The sequence below is a fragment of the Panthera uncia genome (assembly GCF_023721935.1).
Source record: "Panthera uncia isolate 11264 chromosome D3 unlocalized genomic scaffold, Puncia_PCG_1.0 HiC_scaffold_8, whole genome shotgun sequence".
In the NCBI taxonomy this organism is placed as follows: domain Eukaryota; kingdom Metazoa; phylum Chordata; class Mammalia; order Carnivora; family Felidae; genus Panthera; species Panthera uncia.
In genome coordinates, this window is record NW_026057586.1 from 53,169,759 (window position 1) to 53,194,352 (window position 24,594).

At 40.3% G+C, this 24,594-nt stretch overlaps 1 protein-coding gene across 5 annotated transcripts in view; it reads right to left on the reverse strand.

Annotated features, from left to right (window-relative positions):
* The window catches only part of DLGAP1 (DLG associated protein 1), a 933,957-nt gene that overhangs the window by 47,318 nt on the left and 862,045 nt on the right, over positions 1 to 24,594 (reverse strand). For all 5 annotated transcript variants that reach the window (XM_049619698.1, XM_049619699.1, XM_049619697.1 and 2 more), the window contains 2 exons: positions 19,878 to 20,251; positions 7,616 to 7,707 (listed from right to left, as the gene is read on the reverse strand). In XM_049619698.1, coding sequence (XP_049475655.1) covers positions 7,616 to 7,707; positions 19,878 to 20,251 — 466 coding nt within the window. The remainder of the gene's footprint in view (positions 1 to 7,615; positions 7,708 to 19,877; positions 20,252 to 24,594) is intronic.

The window sequence follows — 24,594 nt, forward strand, 5'->3', positions numbered from 1 at the left end:
CTCATGACTCTGAGATCAAGAGTCCCGCGTGCTCTTCCGACTGAGCCAGCCAGGAGCCCCAAAATATTACTAAATTTTATGCATAGAATGATTTTAATAACTTTCAAAATGTTCGTGTAAAAAGTATGGGTAAAAAATACATCCCTTTATTCATGGTTAATGAATAAAATTATGGGGAACTTCATTTCTGTAATGTATACATTTTCATAATGTATAAATAGTATCTTACTTATCATTAGACTCAATAACGCACAATTATTATAGAAAAGATAGATAAGGCTTAACACACACACACACACAGACACAGATACACACACAGTTTTTTCAACGTTCCAAGGCCTGTCAGAGAGGTATAAACTGTCAGCGTGTTGCTCTGTTTCTTCCTCCAGGTGAATTTACATACCGCTTTTAAAATGAAAATAAATATATTCTTCTTTTTTTGTGTGTCCGCCGTGACAGTGTTAAAAGTCACTAGCGGGGTAAGAAAGTCTTAGGCGAAAGAAGAAAGGAAGTATTGTATGAACCACGGTTAATACACAATTGTTCCTTGGAAGGAAAAGGGAGATCCCTGGGAGCCTCTTCTCTTTTCCACCTTAGTAAATAGGAAGGATTAGTTTACTGGATGTGCTAATTATCAGCTTGAAAGACAAGAAGACTTCATGCAAATTCCTGGGGAGCAGTCAAAAGGATGGGAGAGAATGGGAACAGGATGCTAGGAGACACTGGGATCCAGAGCAGCGGGTGGAATGGAGGTGTTGGGAGGATTTGCTGGCTTTGCTTGGGATCGGTCCTGCGTGTCAACAACTACTGTATGCGGTGTGGATCCCATCGGACGGTGTCGCTGGCCCGCCCGGGGAAACGGGAATTGGAGAGAGACAGCTAATGTTTGACCGAGATGAGATATTGCTTCGTTGGCTTAAGGGAAGCAATCTTGTTTCAAAACCACATGCATTCGTTATCCCTGGCTGGGCGCTGCCACAGCATTTAAACCAGTGACCTTTAGACGGCATTCCTCAATGCACGGTCCCCACCATGAGGTAGCCCTGGAGAGTGGATGTGGCACATCTACTGTGGATGGCATTCTGAGGATGTCTTGGCTGTCTGCAAATACACCGGCAAGACATCGAGGTTCCTCTTTTCGGAGCAGAGGCGTTACTTAGCGCATTTTACTCTTTACTAATGAGTTATTAACTTACTCCTTTTGTTTGAATGTGCAACAGTGAAGAACACCTGGATTGAAAAGTCTAACCTTCAGAGACCAATCAGGCGGATTTTGCTTTGTTAGTTTTGGTTCCTAAATTGTGATGGATTCAAAAGGTGATAATGAGTTGCTTGGCCTCTTACAAAGCCTTTTAATCTTCCTCTCTTTGTACGATCTCTTTCTTTTTCTGGCTCTATTTTCTTTCTCTAGCTTTTTTGTTAGGTTACTGTTGTTTATCAGTCTGTCTATTTGGGGAAGGAAGAGATGGATTGTACTGGCCTTTCGACGGGAAAACAACAGTCTCATCCTTATCACTAGATAATTGAAAAAAATTCCCTTACTTGTCACTAGGTAATCTCTAATGCCCAATTTTGCTTTTTTAAGATCCTATCTAAATGAATTCTACCGGCAAAATTGCAAAAAAGGAATCCTAATTAGAGACAGAATTTATAAGTAATCCCTGTTTGACAATGGATTTCTTTTAGAGAGGTTGAAAACAATCATTAACATCAATTTAAATGCTTATTTACTTTACAGTGGTTAACTATAAAGTGACCTTTGAAGAAGGGTATATTTTGAAAAATTAAGCAGGAAGGTTGGGGCTGCCAGACCTTTTGGGGATGAATTTGAAATAAACCACTCAGTGTACTGAGACTGACCATCCTACAAACTTCGGTCACTCATTAAATATTCAACTTTTTCAAAACATGATGAAAGTGGCTCATTTGAAATTTTTGGGTTGCTGTTAGGTATGTTCAAATAATATAGTATTTAGCATTACTGTAGATGGGCAAGTGTTAGGGTGTTTATTTGATAAAACAGAATAGTTGGCTGCAGGAGAAATGTTTCAAGTAAAATTTTAAAATTGAGACGATTTTCTCTTATTTTTTAAGGAAAGGTGGTAAAATTGTTTTCTTGAGACTTCAGTCTTCAGAGAGATTCTACCTGGGTACATAATAGAATAGGAAACACTTATATGGTACTTCCTATGTGTCAGGTATTTTTCTAAAAGTTTTATACGTATTAAACCACATACCCCAGGAAAACCCTCCGAGGTTAACACTATTGTCTACCACTCCTTTGTTCTTAATTAATAAGCTTTGTTTTTTAGAGCAGTTTTAGATTCACAGCAAAACGGAACAGAATGTACAATGATTTCTTATATACCCTCTGCCCCTTCCCCCACCCCCAGACTCCCCCCCACCCTTTGTCAACATCCCCTGCCAGAGTGGTATGTTTGTTATAGTGGTGAACCTATGTTGACACATCAGTACCACCCCAAATTCATAGTTGAGTTGAGAATTCATTCTTGGTGTGGTACATTCTTTGGGTTTCGACAGATGTATAATGACATGTATCCACCATTGTAGTTCCGCTGGCCTAAAAATCCTCTGTGCTCTGCCTATTCATCCCTCCCTCTCTCTTAATCATTGTTACTATCTCAGTAATTTTGCCCTTTCCAGAATGTCTTGTAGTTGGAATCATACAACTGTCTTTAAAAAACAAAACAAAACTTTTTTAACGTTTATTTATTTTTGAGACACAGAGAGAGAGAGTGTGAGTGGGGAAGGGACAGAGAAAGAGGGAGACACAGAATCTGAATCAGGCTCCAGGCTCTGAGCTGTCAGCATAGAGCCTGACACAGGGCTCGAACTCATGGACTGTGAGATCATGACCTGAGCCGAAGTCGCACTCTTAACTGACCGAGCCACCCAGGCCCCCCAGCTCATTTCTTTTTCAATGCCGAATAAAATTCCATTGTCTGGTTGTACTACAGTCTATTTACTCATTCACTTATTTAAGGACGTCTTGGTTGCTTCCAAATTTTGCAATTATGAATAAAGCTGCTATCAGTATAGTGAGGGTTTTGTGTGAACATAAGTTTTCAACTCCTTTGGGTAAATACCAAGGGATTGTGGGATTGTATGGTAAGAGTATGTTTAGTTTTATAAGAAACTGCCAAACTATTTTCCAAAGTGGTTCTATCATTTTGCATTCCCACCAGCAATGAATGAGACTTAATGTTCCCTTACCAACATTTGATGTTACCAGTGTTTTGGATTTTGGCCATTTTGATACATGAGTAGTGGTATTTCATTGTTGTTTTAATTTTCAGTTCCCTAATGACATATGATGTTGAGCATCTTTTTATATGCTTGCCACTTATGTGTCTTCTTTGGGGAGGTGCCTGTTAAGGTCATCTGCCCATTTGAAAAAACCTTTTTTTATATTTACTTATTTTTGAGAAAGAGATAGAGCACGAGCTGGGGAGGGACAGAGAGAAGGAGAGAGAGAATCCCAAGCAGGCTCTGCACCACCAGCCCAGAGCCAGACATGGGGCTCCATCTCACTAACTGTGAGATCATGACTCAAGCTGAAATCAGGAGTTAGATGCTTAACTGACTGAACCACCCCAGTGCCCTGGTCTTTTGCCCATTTTTTAAATCAGGTTGTTTGTCTTATTATTGAGTTTTAAGGGTTCTTTGTATATTTTGGATAACAGCTTTCTATTAGATGTGTCTTTTGCAAATATTTTCTCCCAGTTTGTGGCTTGTCTTCTCATTCTCTCAATAGTGTGTGTCAAAGAGCAGAAGCTTCAAATTTGAATGAAGTCTAGAGTTTGTCAATTACTTTTTTTCATGGATTATGTCTATATTTTGTATGTTAAACATATTATATACTGTATTCTTACAATAAAGTAAGCTAGAGCGGTGACTGAGTGGTTCAGTCAGTTAAATGTACGACTCTTGATTTTGGCTCAGGTCATGATCTCACAGTTTGTGAGTTTGAGCCCCACATGATTCTCTCTCTCTGCCCCTCCTGTGCTCTCTCTCTCTCAAAATAAGTAAAATAAACTTAAAAAAAAAAAAAAAAAGAGTTGTGTGCTCCCAACTGAGCCAGCCAGGCCCTCCAAAAGAACTTTTTAACTTTCCTCACAAGGCTGGTCTACTGACAACAAATTTTTTCAACTTTTGTCTGAGAAAGCCTTTATTTCTCCTTCACTTTTGAAGGATAATTTTGCAGAGTACAGAATTCTAGGCTGATGGTTTTTTTTTTTTTTCCTTCAAATATTTGATATTCCACTCCATTCTCTTCTTACTTGAATGGTTTCTGAGGAAAAGTTGCATGTCATTTTTATCTTTGCACCCCAATAGGAAAGGTGGTGATTTTTTGTTTGTTCGTTTGTTTTGTTTTTTGTTTTTTTTTCTTTTTGCTTCTTTCAGGACTTTTTCTTCTTTGAATATGATATCTCTAGGTGTAGTGTATTGGGCATGTATCCTACTTGGGCTTTTCTGAGACCTGGATCTAGGTTGGATGTCTGACATTAATTTGGGGAAATTCTCAGTTACTGTTTGTTTAAATGTTGCTTCTTTTCCTTTCTTTCTTTTCCTTCTAGTATTCCCATCATGCATATGTTACCTCTTCTATAATTGTCTTATAGGTTTTAGAAATCCTAATTTGTTTTTGTTTTTTGTGTTATTTTTTTCCAGTTTGCCTCTTTTTGCTTTTCAGTTTGGAAGTTTCTCTTATTATACCCTCAAGCTCAGAGACTCTGCTCAGCTGTGTCTAGTCTATTAATGAGTCCATTAAAGGCAGTCTTCCTATTACAGTACTTTCAGTCTCTAGCAAATCTTTTTTATTCTTCCTTAGATTTTCCATCTCTTCACTTACATTATCCATCTGTTCTTACATGCTGTCTACTTTTTCCATTAAACGACTTAGCATGTTAATCATAGTTTTAAAAAATTCCTGATCTGATCATTTCAATATATCTGCTGTATTCTGACTCTGGTTCTGATGCTTGTTCAGTCACTCCAAACTGTGGTTGTCACTTTTTAGTATGCCTTGGAAATTATTGTTGAAAAGTAGGCATGGTGTCCGGGGTAAAAGGAATTGTGGTGAATAGCCCTTTAGCAGTGTGATGGTAAGGGGTGGGGGAGGGGAAGCATTCTGACTGACTAGGTCTCAGTCTTTTGGTAAGCCTGCCCCCCTGGGCTGTGAACTTCAACAGTACTTTTCTCCAGTTTCTCTCCACCTTATGTAAGGGAGAAGGGCTAGAGGAGTTGGGTACTTCCCTTCCCCCAGGTGGGTTAGACTCTGCTAAGACTTCAGCAGGTTAGGCTCTGGTGAAATAGTTTCTCCTGAGGGCAGATCTCGTTAAGAATAGAATGCTCCGGCATCTTCAAAATGGCTTCTGTTCTTTCTGCTAGAGGAAGCCCCAGGTGATTTTTCTTTGATATTCACTGTGACAACTTGGTAGAGCTCTTGGAGGTAACTTACAAAACTGTGGAGTACCCCCCTTTGCCCCCCATTACTTGTCCCCCTGAAATATTTCACTCCAGACATGTCCTCACTGAGCCTCTAGCAATTTGTCAATACATTTTAGGTGTTCCTACGCTGGCACTGCTTCCCAAGAGGTTTGAGCTTGTGGGTTTCTACTTCAGTATTTTCTATATCTGTATGTCTATGTCTCCAATTTGAGGGGCAGTGGTTTGGTCTGTGACCTCGCTTCTCTGACTGATTTAAAAAGAACTGTGGCTTTTTCAGTTTGTTCGGCTTTTTACTTTTTAGGACAGAGAGATAACTTGTAAATTCCTTGCATGCTGGGCCAGAAACCACGTATAAGGAAACCAAGGCACAAAGCTATTTATTAATTTGATTAAGGCCCCCAGTTGGTATGTGGTACAGCCAGGATTTGAATCTAGGTAATCTGGCTTAAGAGTCTGTGCTCTTAACCACCATACCATTGAGGAAAACAAGCAAGTTGGGCAAGTGGGGAAAGGATGAATATGTTTTCTTACCATGAGATTGATTGTTCATGTCTCTTAAGCTACATTTTCAAAAAATCTTCCTTAAAGGAAACAAGTGTCAGAGGGTTGACTTGTAGTAGATACAATCAGTAAATATTTTAGAGTGAAAACAAAAAAATCACTGCTAAACTGACCACCTTTGCAGATTACGGTTCAGTCTGCGTCCATCTTTAGGGACAAAACACAAATATTACGTGTTTAACTTGTTCACTTAGCATTATATCATGGGGATTTCCCCATATTTCGGTATCTTTTTTACAAAGTACATTTAATAGCTGTATGTTCTACGTTGGTGATGTACTAAAACTTACAAAAATAATATTCTCTTATTGTATGGCATTTGGTAATTATGGTTTTTCTCTTACAATGGTAGATAATGTTCAGCAATTGTTTCCCTTCCTTTGAGTAATTTCATTCAAGATAGCTCCATGAATGTGTTTATTGGGTCAATGGGTACAGATACGTGTATAACTATTGCTGACTTTTGTCGTATTGGTTTCTAGAATGGTTGTATCAACTTTCTGGGCTTCCAAAATGGTATAATGATATAAAATGTTATATATACATATGTTGAAAACCTCTTACATTCAAGTGCAGTGTCAATACAAGAAGGCTCTAAAATGGCACCACTTCCATAAACGGATGCATGACCTTTTTCCAGATACTCAGTTTATATTGCATCTAGCCTGGCATGTAGGAGGCATTTCACAGATAGTTATTGGATGGATAGATGGATAGGATGGATGGATGGATGGATGGATGGATGGAGGACATCCAACTGATTCCTTCCAATCAACATACAGAAAGTTAGTGGCAAAATTGAGATGATACTCTGATTTGTAAAATAGAGCTCTTTCTCCTGCTATCCCTGTGGTTTTACTGCATTCACCAATATATTTTGTATGCTCAGTATGTGCAAAATGCTGTTCTAGAAGCTGGGGTCCTAGTATCAATAAAACATAGCTCCACCCATCGCTTACCTCACAGTTTGATCGAGAAACTCACAGACTTCTCTGGATCAAATTCTCGTTCATAAAATTAATGTAGTGACCTCAGAAGTCCCTTCTAGTTTCTGAAACTCTAAATTTCCCAATTCTAGATATTAAGACTCTAGAGTAAGATTATTTCAAAGAATAATCTAAAAGAACTGGTGGTTCAAGATAATGATAGGTCTTCTCTATTTTCTCTTTCCTTCCTCCTTTCCTAACCTCCCGCCTTCTTGCCTTCCTTCCAACCTTCCTTTTTCATCATGCAATGCATACTAAACAGCAGATAAAATTCAATGTTAGGAATAAGATAAGTCCTCTTCTCTTAAAAAGTCTACAGTCCAAAGTGGGAAGGTTTTTTGAAGAAGAATAGTTTAGCAACACAACAGTACTACACAGTGTTCATGTGTATGCGAATGTGATGTGCTTACTCTAATATTCTACCTAAAACTTAAATTGAGTGGTCTCCAGTATTAAAGCAGAGGAGGGAATCTGCTAAATGCTTCCAAAAGTTCATGGAAAATACCATTGAGTCTTGAAGGTTTATCTTGGGGGAAAATACTGGTACCGTACTTGCCAATATCAAGATGAAAGAGAACAAAGGCAAATGGACTCACCACTTCTCTTCTTCTACTTGCACTCCTACGGACTGGAACTTACTGGGTGCTTTATTCTCCCCTGTTTTGTCAGGCTCTTCAGCATCATCCACCTGAAGAAATAATCAAATAAGTAGAGGTGCCCCATTTTAGTCATCTTGCTTGAGAAACAAATGTCACATTTTGTCAGAAACATCAGTACTGCTGGAATGTTTTGTGACTTGTAGCCTTTTTATTCAACATTTATATGTTTGATGAGGGCCATCACTACGCTGTTGGCATGTGCTTTGACTCTGCTGATCTTAGTAAAATGAAATTTTGTGTACTCCCCAGATAAATGTCTATGATGGCTCCTAAGATTTGTAAGTGGTGCTTACCTGTGAACACTGCACTAGAAAGGAATACTTACTTCCTAGAAGCGTGTTCTTGGAAGTTTTGAATTTGCAGATAACAAGATACAAAAGAAGAAAGAAATTTCATTTATTATAGTTAGAATTGTTGATATTGAGAGCTTTAGGTATCAACTTTTTAAGATAAACTGTATAGTATCTTCATTTTTTCCCCCTTAAACTAAGAAATTGACTTTCAATATCAAGCCATGATTCCTAAATAGCTATGTATAGACTACAGCTCACATAGAAAATGTATCTTTATTTATTTATTTATTTATTTATTTATATGTTTATTTATTTATTTTGACAGAGAGAGAAAGAGAGCATGCTTGAATAAGGGAGGAGAAGAGAGAGAGAGAGAGAGAGAGAGAGAGAGAGAGAGAGAATCCCAAGCAGGATCCGCCCTGTCGGCACAGAGCCAGATGCAGGGCTGGATCTCATGAACCTTGAGACCATGACTGATATCAGGAAACCTTAGCTGAAATCAAGACTTGGACACTTAACCAACTGAGCCACCCAGGTGTCTTGAAAATGTGTCTGTATTTAAATGAGAAGCTACATGACGAACCTAAATTTGAAATAAATGTTAGGACTATTCAGAGCAATTAGATTCTTTTCTTCTTTTTTTTCTGTGTATTTAATAGATTTCTTTTTCTAAATATAAAAGTAACTTAATGTAAGTTACATGAAATTAAAATATGTAAATATATAACGTAGAAAGGTAAAGCCCCCCAAGAATCACTTTCAAGCCTTTGAAGCATTTTTGTCCCTCTATTAATATGTGTACTATATATGTAATTGATTATTAATACTAAATATATACAGATGAAGTTACACTATATATATTGTTTCTGCAATTTGCTTTATTCATTAATACTGCTATCCTTTGGGTATTAGATCATGGCAGTAGATACAGCTCTATCTCAAGCCTTTTGTTTGCTACATAAATATTCCCTTTAATGACTACATAAGCAACATGGGCAACATGGGTAATTTTCTCCTTGTTGCTATTATCTAGTATTACAATTAATATTGCACATGTATCAGAACAATTAGAACAATTGTGCACATGTTTGGGAAAAATCCTTGGAAGTTGAAATGTTAAATAGAAAGGTGGGGAGCATGTTCAACAGTAAGGGATATTAATTGCCAAATTGCTTTTCAAGGCATTTATCATCTTGCCATAATTGGTGTATGGGAATATCCATTTTCCTATATATTCACTAACACTAAATATGGCAAACTTTAAAATTTTTGCTAATATCACAGGTGAAAAATATTTATTGGCCTCTTGTGCTTCTATCTGTAAATTGCTTATTCATATCCTTTGCTAGTTTTTGTGTCTTTATCCTACTGAGTTCTTTTTTATTTTCTTCAAAAGAATTTTTTTAAATGTTTATTTATTTTTGAGGGAGAGACACATACAAAGTGTGAGCAGAAGGGCAGAGAGACAGGGAGACAGAATCTGAAATGGGCTCCAGGTTCTGAGCTGTCAGCATGGAGCTTGAACGGGGCTTGAACCCACCAAGGGTGAGATCATGGCCTGAGCTGAAGTCTGATGCCAAACCCACTGAGCCACCCAGGGATCCCATTATTTTTAATTTTCTTATTTGTAGAGCCTGTATCTTATGACCCTTCATCACTCTTTCTTGGTTATATATACTTTAAATATTTTCTCCCAGTTTATCATTTGTCTTTTATTTATTTATTTTTAAGATTTTATTTTTAGGTAATGTCTGTATCCAACATAAACCTGAACTCACAACCCAGAGATCAAGAGTCCCATGCTTTACCACTTAAGCCAGCCAGGTACCCCTATTATTTGTCTTTTAAACTTTGCTGTTAATTGTACAGAATCTTAAAATTACTATGTAGTGAGGGGTGACTGGGTGGCTCAGTTGGTTAAGTGTCCGACTTTGGTTCAGGTCAGGATCTCAGAATTTGTGAGTTCACTACTATGTAGTGAAAACTTTTATGGCTTGGAAAAGCCTTCTTTACCCCTGAGCATATTTTTTGTTTTTTAAATGTATTAAAAACATATTTTATTTATTTATTTTTAAGAGAGAGAGAGAGAGAGAGAAGGGGCAGAGAGAGGGAGAGAGAGAATCTCAAGCACAGTGCTGAGCCCCAATGCTGAGCCAAATTCATGAACCGTGAGATCATGACCTGACCCAAAATAAAGAGGTGGCCATTTAACTGACTGAGCCACCTAGGTGCCCCAAAGAGCACCCCTTTTTAAAATTTATTTATTTATTTTGAGAGAGAGAGAAAGAGAGAGAATGTATGCATGCATGCTCATGAGGGAGAGGCAGAGAGAGATGGTACCCTGAGTGTATTTTTTAAAGTTCTCTTGTATTTACTTTTATGCTTTCATTTTTCCTTTTCATAATTAGTTCTAAAATCCATTTTCCGGAAATGTCCATGTGTAAGAAACAAAGTAGAAATTAAACATTTTCCCCCTATATGGATCATCAAGTGATCTGGCTCCTTTTATTTACTAATTCATCTTTCTGATCTGAGATGCCAACTTTATGTTCTACCAAACTTCACCCATACGTTCACATGTATATAGCCCTGTTTTAGGTCAATTTTATAATAAATCTTGATATTTTCTATGGCATAACTCTTCCTGTAATTCTTTTTTTTAATGTAATTTAAAAAAATTTCTAGGTTATTTTGGGGTATTAACTTCTAAATACATTTAACATCAAATTGTCAAATCCCTTCTCCCAGCTTCTACCCAGTGATAAAAATCACATTGGAGTTTCTTTAAATTTTTGTATACCTTTTTGTTTTGTTTTGTTTTTTTGGTATGCTTCCTGTCCAGCACAGAGCCCAACATGAGGCTTGAACTCATGACCTGAGATCAAGAGTTGGACACTTAACCAACTGAGCCACCCAGGTTCCCCTTTTTTGTATAACTTTTGGGAGAATTGCTGTCTTTACACTATGGGGTATTCTCATGCAGGAATATTGCATAGTTTTCCAATCATTCAGATCTCTTATGTATTATATAAGGGAAGGTTTTAGATTGTTTTCAGGTAAGTGTTATACATTCTTTGTGAAGCTCAATCCTGTTACAGTTTTTGGTACTAATGTGGATGGGCTCATTTTCTGTTTATCAGTGATATATAGAAAACTTACTGATTTCTCTGTATTTATATTGTATTCTTTCACTCTACTGAATTCTACTGATTTTTCCAGTGATTTCCATTAGATTTTCTAAGGGGACATGCGCATTAGCTGCAAATAAAAGCACTTTTACTCTTTCTTTGGAATGTTTACACCTCATTTCACATTCTTGCTTTGTGTATTGGCTAATAAAGGCAAATAGTGCTGAATAAATACATGAAAACAGGACTCTAGATCTAGTTTCTGAATCTAATTGAAATGTCTTTACCATTTCACCTTTATTTTATTAATGTTTTAAAAATTTTTTTGTAACGTTTATTTATATTTGAGAGAGAGAGAGACAGAGCACGAGTGGGGGAGGTGCAGAGAGAGAGGGAGACACAGAATCTGAAGCAGGCTCCAGGCTCCATGCTGAAGTATAGAGCCTGACACGACGCTCAAACCCATGAACAGGAGATCATGATCTGAGCCAAAGTGGTATGCTTAACCAACTAAGCCATCCTGGCACCCCTATTTTTTTTTAATTTTTAAGTTTATGTATTTATTTTGAGAGAGAGAGAGAGAGAGCAAGCAGGGGAGGGGCAGAGAGAGAGAGGGGAAGAGAGAGAGAATCCCAAGCTGTGCGGGGCTGGCAGCACAGAGCCTGACTCTCACAAAACCACAAGATCATGACCTGAGCCAAACTGAGCCACCCAGGCACCCCCAGAATTATGTTTATTTGATAAAATATATCAAGAATCTTGATATTTTTTCTTGTATTATTAAATACTTTATTTTTTAAAAAGGATTTATTTTGAGATAGAGAGAGAGGGAGAGCATGGGGGAAGGGCAGAGAGGAAGGGAGAGAGATTGAGAATCCTAAGCAGGCCCAGTGCTGTCGGCACAAAGCCCCAGTCGGGGCTCAAAATCCCAAACCGTGAGATCATGACCTGAGCTGAAATCAAGACAGACACTTAGGGGGCGCCTGGGTGGCTCAGTCGGTTAAGCGGCTGACTTCGGCTCAGGTCATGATCTCGCGGTCCGTGAGTTCAAGCCCCGCGTCGGGCTCTGTGCTGACAGCTCAGAGCCTGGAGCCTGTTTCAGATTCTGTGTCTCCCTCTCTCTGACCCTCCCCCGTTCATGCTCTGTCTCTCTCTGTCTCAAAAATAAATAAACGTTAAAAAAAAAAAAATTAAAAAAAAAACAACAAAAAAAACCCCCAGACATTTAACCTAGTGAGATACCCTGGAGCCTCTATTATTAAATACTTTAAATGAAACAAGAATTATTTGCTTCTTGAAGGTTGGGAATTTTCTGTGAATTTATCCTGGTGTGTACCATTTCAGGGAAGTATATTTTTTACTTTATTTGGCAATGTATTCTATGGTTATTTGATTTCTTCTTGCTGGTTTTATACTTCCTCTTACATTAGTAATACTAATTTACATGTACGTCTATTTTATTTAGACCTTAAAATTTACCACCCTAAAATTGCCACAAGAATTTTTTTTAATGTTTATTTATTTTTGAGAGAGAGACAGAGAGAGAGAGAGCAAGTGAGGAAGGAGCAGAGAGAGAGGGAGACACAGAAGCTGAAGCAGGCTTCAGGTTCTTCAGCACAGAGCCCAACATGGGGCTCAAACCCATAAACTGTGAGATTATGACCTGAGCTGAAGTCAGATACTTAACTGACTGAGCCACCCAGGTGCCCCACAAGAATTTTTTATAATTTTTTAAAAAGCTTTCTTTTCTTTAAAAAAAAAATTTGTTTTTAATGCTTATTTTTGAGAGAGAGACACACAGAGTGTGAGTGAGGGAGGGACAGAGAGAGAGGGAGACACAGAATCTGAAGCAGGTGCCAGGCTCCTAGCTGTCAGCACAAAGCTGGACGCAGGGCTTGAACCCATGAACCCCAACACTATGACCTGAGACAAAGTTGGACACTTAACCGACTGAGCCACCCAGACACCCCCATAAAAGCTTTCTCATTTCTGGGGCATCTGGATTCTCTCTCTCTCCCTGTCTCTCTGCCCCTCCTCTGCTCATGGGTGTGCTCTTTCTGTCTCCCCAAAATAAATAAACATTATTTATTTATTTAAATTTTTTTGATTATTTATTTATTTTTGAGAGAGAGAAAGACAGCATGAGTAGGGGAGGGGTAGAGGGAAAGAGAGACCCAGAATCCGAAGCAGACTCCAGGCTCTGAGCTGTCAGCACAGAGCCCGACGTGGGGCTCAAACTCATGAACTGCAAGATCATGACCTGAGCAGTGAGTGGAAGTCTGGCACTTAACAGATTGAGCCACCCACGTGCCCCTAAATAAACAGTTTTTTTTAAATGGCTTTCTCATTTCTAATATTGTTGAATTTTGTTTTCCCTGTCAATCAGACTTATTTTTTTTTTTTCTAAAGAACTGATTTTGTATCAGTCTGACTTCAGCTGTTTTGCTGTTGCTCTGTTTTATCTTCCAATGCATTTATCTCTACTTTCGTCATTAATAATTCTTTCTAATTTATTGTTCTTTTCTAGTTTTGTGAATTGAATGTTTTGTTTATGTTGCAGTATTGCTTAACTATGAAAGAACTTAGGGCTATGGATTCTGAGATCATAGGTATGGTCACAACCCACAGTGATGATTTATAGGACTCTCATCATTTATTTCACAACAATCTTGAATTTCCTCCTTCACCCAAATGTTATTTAGAATATTTTTTAATAGTTTCAAGTGGTTAGCTTTTGTTATCTTAGTGTTAATTTCTAGTTTTAATACATAACAGTTGGGAACCATGACTGTAATATCTCTTCTATGTGGAATCCATTAAAATTATCTCTGGAATTTTGACTTGAGATACGTCTCCCTAAAAATCTCTTCCTGAATATGCATTCATTCTGATTTCAAGGACATCAAAATAAAGTTTACAAAGTCTGAATATACCGAGTACATTTAAAGAAAAAACTATTCATGACATTGTTAAAGAATGGCAAGGTACACTTTCTTCAGGGGGACTATTGTGATCGGCCGAGGGACCGCAGCAGGATTTGAAGTGTGGGAGAGAGATAGAGCTTAACTCCAAATGCAACACGAAAAAGTGGGAATCTATAGCCAAGAAGCAGGGTCGGGGGTTGTCAGTGGTGGAAAATTACAGAGAGAAAACCTCAGGGATGAGAGAAAGCCTCACAGGGACCTTGATAAAGGCAGGCCGGGTTGATCAGACATCGCTGGGGGATGACAGAGGATGAAGAACATGATCAGATATCCAGGGGATTCTGGCTAAACCGATTTAGCAGGATTCTCACTGAAATGGGGTGAGAAGATGCAAAGATGGACACAGAAGTACAAAAGTCGAGGCCTCGTCAGGAGAATTCAGAGCAGCCTGACCACAGTCTGGCCAAGGACAGACTCATTAGCCATACTATCTGCACAGCTTTCCTTCATTGGTTTAAGTCCAGTGATTACAAATCAGAAATGATGTGACCTCTTCATTTCTCAAGGCCCTCTTTTAATTAATAGTAACAACTCACTTGGTTTGTATCATTCCGAAGGACTCGGCTTGGCAGTCGGCCTCATCTTTTTACATGGGCCGTAACACATACCTCTGTACATTTGGACAGGCATTACAGGAAATAAGTAAGTAAATCTTAGGAGCGCCATCTCAAATAACTAAATTTTCGTTTATTTTTCATTCAGAAAATGAGAAAACAATCACATGTTATGCAATGTGAAGATTAAGCTTCAAGCTCTTTTAGGTTGTTTTACAACGTAAGTTAAATGATGATGGAGGGAAGTCACAACCTAACATCTGGAGGTGGAGGGGTCAAGGTCCAAAGCTACAGTGTGAAACTCATCTGGAGCTGAAGATTACTCTCGAGAGACTAAAAGATGGTGTAACCTCTTACTGCTACTGGCTACCTTTGGGGAAGGGAGTAGGAATCAGAAGTAGAAAGAAGTAGAAAGAAGAAGTACATGGGATGCCTGGGCGGCTCAGTCAGTTAGGTGTCCGACTTCAGCTCAAGTCATGATCTTGCAGTTCGTGGGTTCAGGCCCCACGTCGGGCTCTGTGATGACAGCTCAGAGCCTGGAGCCTGCTTCAGATTCTGTGTCTGATTCTGTCTCTCTGCCTCCCCTGCTCGTGTTCTGTCTCTCTCTGTCTCTCAACAATAAATAAATGTTAAAAAAAAGTTTTTAAAAACAAAAGAAGTACAGAATATTTTGTTCTGTATACTTTCAAACTTAATGAATCCCCTTTACAACAACAACACCATATGCATATATTACTTATTTTGTAATTTGAAGGGAAAAAAAATTACCCTTAACATTACCCTTGACTTTTTAGAAGACATACAACTTTGCTCTAAACCTGAAGCAACCAGTTATCCTCTTCCCATCCGCCCACCACTAGACCACCAGAAAAAGCACCGGATAAAGTAGTTGACTTGAGTTTTGGAGCCATATTATAAAAAAATACATACTTCAAGATATTCTAGAATCATATTTCGTTCCATGAGATGTTCCCACTAGAACAGCATGGGAACCAAGACTACAAATTCACCCTACCCATCTTAAGCTTTTTAATACACTTGCTCATGGTTTATTTATTTATTTATTGGACAAAGTGCCTTTTTCTGGTAACTTACTTATTGTCCAGCAGCTCCAGGCCCATATTCTGTATCCCTCTGCTTTGTGGCACGGGGGCCAGGAATCGGCAACTACATTTCCCAGGCTTCGGTGCTGGCCAGCTTCGAGTTATATTCTAACAATGGAAGGTGGGAGGAGAGAAGGGACTTTCTTCCTATTTCCACCTCCTGTGGGCAGTGCTCCAGCCCGAGTGCACAGCTTTCAGCCGCTTTGGCTCATACACCAGATGCACTGCTCCCTGGCACGTCCCAGCACCAGCTGACCACACCTGCCTCGGTGGTCCGAGGCTGGCTACAGTGGGGACTCTCCCCTGAGCTCCTAAATTCTGGGAACCCCACCTTTCCCTTTTTGCTCCCTTAGTTCTGGTTGGCACTGGTAATTGCTTAGTCCATCCCAGTATTGCTCTTTCAGCCTTTCCAACATTATGTATCAAACTGCCTCTGTTTGATAACTGAGCATGGTTTCTATTTTCCCGAGTGGGATTCTAACGGGTTCCACGTGGCTATGCTCATGTCAATGAAAAATGCTTAGAGTGTCAGCCAAAGTAGGATGCTGCAGCTTTACTGTATGGGGTAGTAGCAAAATTACCCAATGGAACTCTTCCTGAAGATGCATGGTAGGTATTTCCCATAAGAACCGTGATCCTCAAGGCAGAAAGAAAGCGAGAAAGAAAGGAGTCAGGGGTCTCAAGGATGGGAATGGAGGGCAATGTACGCTGTGCTCCAGCCCCGCACCACCTATCTAAACCCACAGCTGATTTGTATCAAAGTGTTGTCATCTTCCAAGGTTCAGTCATTGTATGTACATTTATCTTTGTGACCTTGACGCCCTTAGATCCCCAAATGGACAAATGTCACCACTCTTACATAGTACCTAGGGTAATCCACTTAAATTTATGAAGCGACTCTCAAAATGTTTAAAGGAATTGCAAAGTTAATTACATCTCCATCCTGAAAAAATTAAGGAAGCCCTTGGCAGATGATAACATTTCAGCATATTTGGCTAATTATGGTTTGAAGGGAAGGGAAGGTTAATAATAACAACTGAATCTAATATTTGTTGGGCCCACTACACTTCGAGCCTTACATATATTATATCAGTCCATTTTTACTACATCCTATAAGGTACCCTGTGGAATAGTGACCGTTACTGCCAATTTCCAGATGAGGAAACTGGAAATATTACGTATTTGGCCTAAACTCACACAGGTTGCAAAGGACATGATTTTAGTATTAACTATTCGTCATGGATTAAATTCAAAACGTTGGGAAAGGTTTGGAAACTCTGACCCTAAAGAAGTAAATGGTGGGAAAGAGTCCAAGATCCTGGTGTTCTACGTTTTGGGGATTAAGATTTAACTTAGAGAAAAGTGTCATGAAATTTGGTGACTATTTTACGCCTTGAATTTGTACTTATTTATTATTTTCCATCAAAGAAGTGGTGTAGCATGGTCACATTAAACATCAAGGTCCAATCTAGGCTCTGTCAACATAGGCTGTGTGGCCTTGGGCAAGTCACTCAACCTCTCTGTGTCCTCATGTATACTGTAGAGATGGTAATCTCACTTATGCCCCAGGGTTGTTGTAACGGTAGATGAGACCACCACGTCAAGTACTTCGTACTTCCTTATAATGTCTACAGTAGTGAACAGTGTGAATGGAGGAAAAGGTAGAGCCATTTTTTCACTCACTAGAATATTCAAACATTTAAGAAGCGCGATGGTCTCTGAAACAAAACTCTCCTCCCCAACACTATATGTGGATTTCAGAGTAGTTCTATCTTACTGGGTGAAACTAACAACACAATATTTGGTGGATTTCATGTGTATGAATGCTTTATTCTGAGTAAGAATTATTTGGAGAAAAACCTCTGAGACCAACGGGTAGACCTGGGAGGTGATTAAGATAGATAGATAGATAGATAGATAGAAGCTTTTAAATAAAATGAACAGTAAGACTGACAATTATCTTTTTTTTTTTTTTTTTTTTAGGATTTTATTTTTAACTGATCTCCACACCCCACGTGGGGCTGGAACTCATGGCTCTGAGATCAAGAGCCATGTGCTCTACCAACTGAGCCAGCCAATAATTGTCTGTAAAATATGCTATTTTTAAGTGCAAAATGGCAAGATATATAATAGCCTGAGGTATATACTAACCTCTGGGTATAAAAGGGGAACAAATCAAATATGTATTTGCTTGAATATGCACAAAATAGGTCTGTATGAGATGCAAATATTGGTTGTATTAATTTCTTCCTGCAAAGAGAACTGATGGGCTATTAAATAAGAATCGGCGTTGGGTGGGGAGTGCCTGCGTGGCTCAGTCAGTTAAGTGTCTGATTCTAGAGTTCGGCTCCAGTCATGATCTCACGGTCATGGGATTGAGCCCCGTGTCCGGCTCCGCACTGAGTGTGGAGCCCACTTAGGATTCTCTCTCTCTCTCTCTCTCTCTCTCTCTCTGCCCCTCCCTGTTTGCATGCTCTCTCTCCCTCTCTCTCAAAAAATAAACGTTAAAAAAATAAGAATGGCAGGGAGACTAGTCACTGAATGCCTTTTTACAACTTTTGAATTTTGAGCCAGAGGACTATATCATCGATTGAGAAATGATGTAAAATACAGAAGCAACTGAACATTAAGGAAGTAGAAGAAAACTAACATGACTGGGTGCCAGTTATGTGCCAGATAAGGAAGGTCAATTTTTCTTTTATCCTGGGTAAAATATACACAAAATGAATCCTTCATCTTAACCCCTTCTCAGTGTGCAGTGCCCACAGCATTAAGTACATTCACGTTGTTGTGCGACCATCACCATCATCCACGTCCAGACTTCTTCCATCGTCCCAAATGGAAATTCTGGACCCCCCGGGAAGCTGAAATTTGTAAACTCAATCCTCAAAATAATCCTGTGGGGGACAGTTAAGGAAACAGGCTCAGGAAGATCACGTCATTCGCCTGGCACAACACGGAATGCCGGCCTCTGCTCTTCCCTACTCCTTCAAAGCTTTTGGGCAGTAGGGAGAGCAGTTAGTTCCTGGGGGGAGGCAGGGGCAGGCATGGGGGTGGAGGCTGGCTTTGGGCATGTGCCTCCTGCTGTGTCGCCTAGTATCATGCACCAATGCCACAAGTTCTTTTAGGAAACTTGACAACGTGCGCTATGGTAACCTGTAGGTTATATATATATAAAAAAAAAAAGCATTTGACTCATTGCTACTAGACAAATATTGCCCTTTAGAAGTGCACTCTGCAGAATGCACTGTGAAAATAAATCATCGTGAAAACCTACCCCACGCCTGGTTGTTAGATGTGCCTTAGAGTTGGTTCATTGTGAATAGATTTATTGGCCACCACGTCAGGAAGTTATTATTCAAAGGGCACCTGCATGATATGGCACAACAAAAAAGGGAGAAAAGAATGACTCTTCTCCATTGAGAGAAGGAAATTTCTAGCTGGGTAAGCCAAGCTGAACAGATGTGAAAAACAAGAGTCGGCTTGATCTTATCTCTGAGCAGCAGAAAACTCTGGGCTGAACTGAGAAGCCTGCTGAATTATCTACCATTTTTTGAAATGCATGATTAAATAACCAACAATTATGCTGAGACTAATGCACATTCTTTGCTCATGATGCTGTGGTGTGAGTGATCGCTTTCTACATGACCAGTCACTTTGGTCTTCCTCTCCCTCACTCCCACATGTATGAGAAGTGATTCACATTTTTGTTCTCATGTGGTTCCTCAACAGTGCTGAACATACTGTAACACAAACCCATAACCCGGGTCATTCTTGGATGTCCACTCCTTTTTTGAGAATCAAAACGTGCATTAGGAATTGAGGGCACTTTGTGTTTGATTGTGTTTGTTTAATTATCCTAATGCTTTGAGTCACACATTCAATTTAGAGAACAAAAAATAATCTAACTTAGAGAACAAAAATAATCTAATAACGCCCACAGACAAAATATCTTCATGATTTTTAAATTCACATTTAACAATGTAGGAGTTCCAGAGCCAATCATTTGAAACTCTGGTCCCACACGTGGCTCTGTCGTCCAAAAGGGGCAGATGGCACATCTTCTGGAAGAACAATAGTGTTACATTTCTTGAATTTTGGGTCCCTATTTCAAAGGACAGAAAGGGAGGCTGTTACCTGTATCCCAATGGAAAGGCATCGATTTTTCTTAAAGTGATCCTTCTTCCTGTCCTCTGTGGTGACAGTGGCTATGGTGGTCGTGGTAGTGACAGTGGCAGGGTTGTTGCTCATGTGTTGACTTGCAGGGCCGTGGATCTGGGCATTTGCAGCTTCGATGGCGGCTGTCAGAGCCTTCATACTGTCCAGGCTCTCCGTGGAGTTGCTCAGTCCAGACTGGCTGATAATATCTCCTCGCTGGCCCTGTCCATCCATGTAGGCATCCTGGGCAGACTCTGTGCTACTCTGGGCTGTGATAGAAATGAAAGGTTTCGTGGTAGTTCTGGGTGGGACTGGAGGTGGTGTCTTCTTATATGTTGTAATGCAAGATGACACTGGAAGACAGTGAAAACAAAGACACTGTGATTTCTGTGTGGGTTTTAATTTCTGTATTGTAACTAACATCCACTGAGAATCAGGGCACATGAAACACACGAAGACATTGAACATGAAAACAAGTCCATTGATTAAGTGAGATCCCTGCTTAGAGGGGATATTTGGGCCTCCTATGAGGTGACATACCCAGAAGACTGAGGGGGAAAAAGACTGAAAAACACCAACCTCTGAAATGAAAGTTTCTGAAATGGAAATTAAATGAATCAACCTAAAATAGCCATCTGTAGAAATCTTCACAGGCAACAGTACACCCAGAGAGATAATACATGTGTAGATAAACCCAGGGTAGTGTCTGCCTTCTCAGGAATATATTAAATACAGCTAATGTTAAACAAGGTAACTCATTGGAGAAGATTGGGTGTTTGATAATAAACATTGAAAAAGGAAGGAGGAAAGCAAAGAGTTTTGAGCAAGTGTGATCTAATCCTAACAACAGTGGGAAGCACGGTGGTGGGGGGGGTAGGTGGGTGGGGAGAGCTGTTGGGGGTGGCTGACTCAGCTGTCTCAGCTTCCTGGAGCTCTGGTTTACTGGCACTTGGTTTCTTCCTTTCTTTCTCCCTCCCTCCTGTCTCTCCCTCTTTTCCTTCCTTTGTCTTTTCTCTCCCTCTAGCCCTCTTATTTCTCCTTCCCTTCCTTCCTTCCTTCCTTCCTTCCTTCCTTCCTTCCTTCCTCTCTCTGGATAGATGCTCACTATAGAAACTACTCTTCTGAATTTTTTTGTTGTTGTTTGTGAGCAGAACTATCTTCTAAGAGGGAATACACTGCACAAAAGTCTCCTATTATAGTCTCCCTTGTTTCCAAATCTGTGTTGGGGGGTGAAGTGTGTGGGTAGCTTATAGGAGACTAGTCCCTAAAATTCTGTCCTTCAAGGCAACTTAACCAACTTAGGGGCCTGTGTCTGTGCAGAAAAGTGTCCTTTCTGGACTTGTGCAATTTAGTTGAGGTCCCCCCTGAGGCTCTGGCTAAAGTGGCCTCTGGTCTTCTCTCCAACTCCCTGATTATAATTCTGAGGTTATGTGAAGAAGCCTTACACACTGGTTTTCGGCCTTGTATTTGTGGAGCATGATGTACAAAATACAGATCAAAAAGAATGTTAAAGTTTTCAAGTGAATTCCCTGCCAGAAAAGAACAATTCCTTAACCAACTTTCTAAAGACTTTTGTTAAGTCATCTTTCAAAATGATTCAAGTTGGGGCGCCTGGGTGGCTCAGTTGGTTAAGCAACCCACTCTTCTTGGCTCAAATTATGATCTCACAGTTAGCAAGATGGAGTCGTGCATGGGGCTCTACACTGATAGCGGGAAGCCTGCTTAGGATTCTCTCTCTCTCTCTCTCTCTCTCTCTCTCTCTCTCTCTCAAAAAAAAAAAAAAAGCTTTGAAAGATAAAAAATAATTTTAAAAAATGATTCCAACTATTGCGTTTCCATCACTTTCCCGGTGATGCATTTTCCAATCACAGCAAATGGTCACTCTTACGCCAGATCAGCTACTCCCGACCATACAACCCCAACTCTGGTTTGAGCCACCACTTTGGCCACTCACTTAATGAAATACTTGCTTTAATAGTTAGGATGTTTCCTGAGGCCACTCAAAGGAGGCATCCTATAAGGAACAACAAACAGAAGGATCCTATGATGCTGTGCTGCTGTTCTGCTCCCTGTGATTCGGAGTAATTTCCTTAGTTGTAAAAGAGATAAGGACAAAACTATTTTGCTATTTCCTAGGAATTACCTGATGCAACATGACAATATCATATATGCTCTGGAGGTGGGGGTAATGTCAACAATATAAAGGTAGCCACCACTCAGGGACCCAGGATGCATGATTGCCATTGGCTCACGCGGGGAAAGTCTTCCGTCTAAGCTTAGTGCATGAGCGATACATCCTTTAGTTTGAACAGAACTCAGCAATTCCCAGCCCAGTGTCCACAGTTTTTAGCTCTGGGGCCGAAGAGGTAATGCGACCAGTGGAGGCTCCCAGCGCCCGCTTGCAAGGGGCGGAGCCAGGAGCAGAGGCTGGTCTCAGGTTCTCCCACTGGGCTCCCGTGGAGCCTGGGGCTAAGTGTGCGACCGCGTGCATTGCTGATTTTTCACCTTGCACAATTTAGTGTCGTGCCCTGCCCCCACCGTGGAGCTACCTCTTGTTTCCCAGGAAAGTTTGAAGGGATAACCCCTCTCGGTGATGCTGAGTCTCAGTTATTCATTGGAAGACAAGAGGGGGTTGATGACCATAAGGAGGATAAAATCAATCTGTCTGTTCGAATCTAGTGAAACCAGATCCTTTTATTACTTCTCCTAAGACAAGTTTTTACAGTGTGAACTCATTATTTTGTTGAAATAATGAGCAATGTTGTATCTTGCTCAGGACATGGGGCCCGCTCGTATTCCATATGGGTTGTTTATGGCTTGTTGGCCAGCCTGCATCCTCTTTCAGTGTGGGTAATCAAAACTGCACGATGTAGCCAAGTAGAGTATTCTTTCGTTTGCTGTGATTTACCGGAGACATCTTGCCATGATGTGATAAGTGTGATATGGGGAATATAGAAAGGAGGGTGTCACATTATTTCCAGTGTAGTGACAGGGTTTGGGGACACTCCCCAGGGCCAACTGCAATTTGGTGCCATCTGGTGGCTGTTGTCAGCTCCCCTTCCAGGTCAATAGGGTTCACTGAGTATTTTGATCAATGGGGACCTTCAGGATGGTAGCAGCAATGCTAGAAATCCACTAGGGTTCGATTGAACAGGGACAATCCTGGGGACATGGCTTTCACAACAGGCTGGCCAAGCCCCAATGCCCAAGGAGGTAAGATGTGAGATTGCTCCACCTCCAATAAGGGGCTGAACAGAGGACGGGAATCATTTTGCTACGTGTTATATTCGAGGGGCTTCAGTTTGAGATTTCACTGCAGTGTGGAGCTTGGCACAATTCTGCCAGAGTTATCAGCGTTATACTCCAAGAAGCACCATCTATCAATTATCAAATGGAAATTGAAAAGGAATGCCCATGTCTGCCGGAGAAGACAGGAGATCCAAGATACAACTCACACTTCCCACCACCTCCTTTCTTCTCATGCCTCAATTCGCTTGCACTGGGGCGCCTGGGTGGCGCAGTCGGTTAAGCGTCCGACTTCAGCCAGGTCACGATCTCGCGGTCCGTGGGTCCGCGGTCCGCGTCGGGCTCTGGGCTGATGGCTGGGAGCCTGGAGCCTGTTTCTGATTCTGTGTCTCCCTCTCTCTCTGCCCCTCCCCCGTTCATGCTCTGTCTCTCTCTGTCCCAAAAATAAATTAAAAAAAAAAAAAAAATTGTTCAATTCGCTTGCATTCGAGACTGCTCCAGAAACTCATACAACCAAATCTCCAATTTTTCCTGGTTATCACTCTTATGGTTTTACAGGCTGGGCTCTAAATTCTTTCTTCTCTCCTGAGATTATTTTTTTCCCTAATTCTACTCTCATGATTCAGCACCACAAATTTTAATGTTTAGTTATTTTTGAGAGAAAGAGAGAGAGAGAGTGCAAGCAGGGGAGGGGCAGAGAGAGAGGAAGACTGAAGCCGGCTCCAGGCTCCGAGCTGTCAGTACAGAGCCTGACGCTGGGCTCGAGCCCACACACTCTGAGATCCTAACCTGAGCTGAAGTCTGACGCTCAACCCACTGAGCCACCCAGGCGCCCCCACCATGAATAATTTAGAATCCACTGGAGTCTGAGTGCCAGGAGGGGTGCAGTAGAGTGAGGTTCTAGAAGGTGCAACACAGGTAAATAAATCTTGTTTGGTCAAGACAGAGAAAATGAGTGGCTTATATACCATAAGTGAAACCCTTCTCTTGTTTGAGAGCCGTGTTCTCAAAACCATGATTTAAAAAGGCAAGTACTCCTTTTATTCAGTGGGAACTTGAAAAGGAAATGATACTATATTTTAACCATCATTATTGTTGCTTTCCTTTGCCTGACAGGTTTATTTGTTCATTTCAAATAAAATGATTTTTTCCCCTTATTTAGATTCTGATGATTTATTACCCCAGCTCAAAGTTGGTGAAAGGACTCCCATATACAAGAGTCAGCAAGAGAGAAGCTACAGATTTTGATGCCATACTTGCATTCAGAGGATACTGAGGAGAATAGAGACCAGAGACTGGTTTTTACATTGAGTTAAGAAAGTAGTGGAGGAGGTTGAAGAGTCAGAGGAGAGGGAGGCGGAGGGGGAGGAGGAGGAGAAGAAGGGGGGGTGGGGAAGCCAGAGGAGGAAAAGGAGAAAGAGAAGTAAAAAAAAAAAAAAAAAAAAAGAGA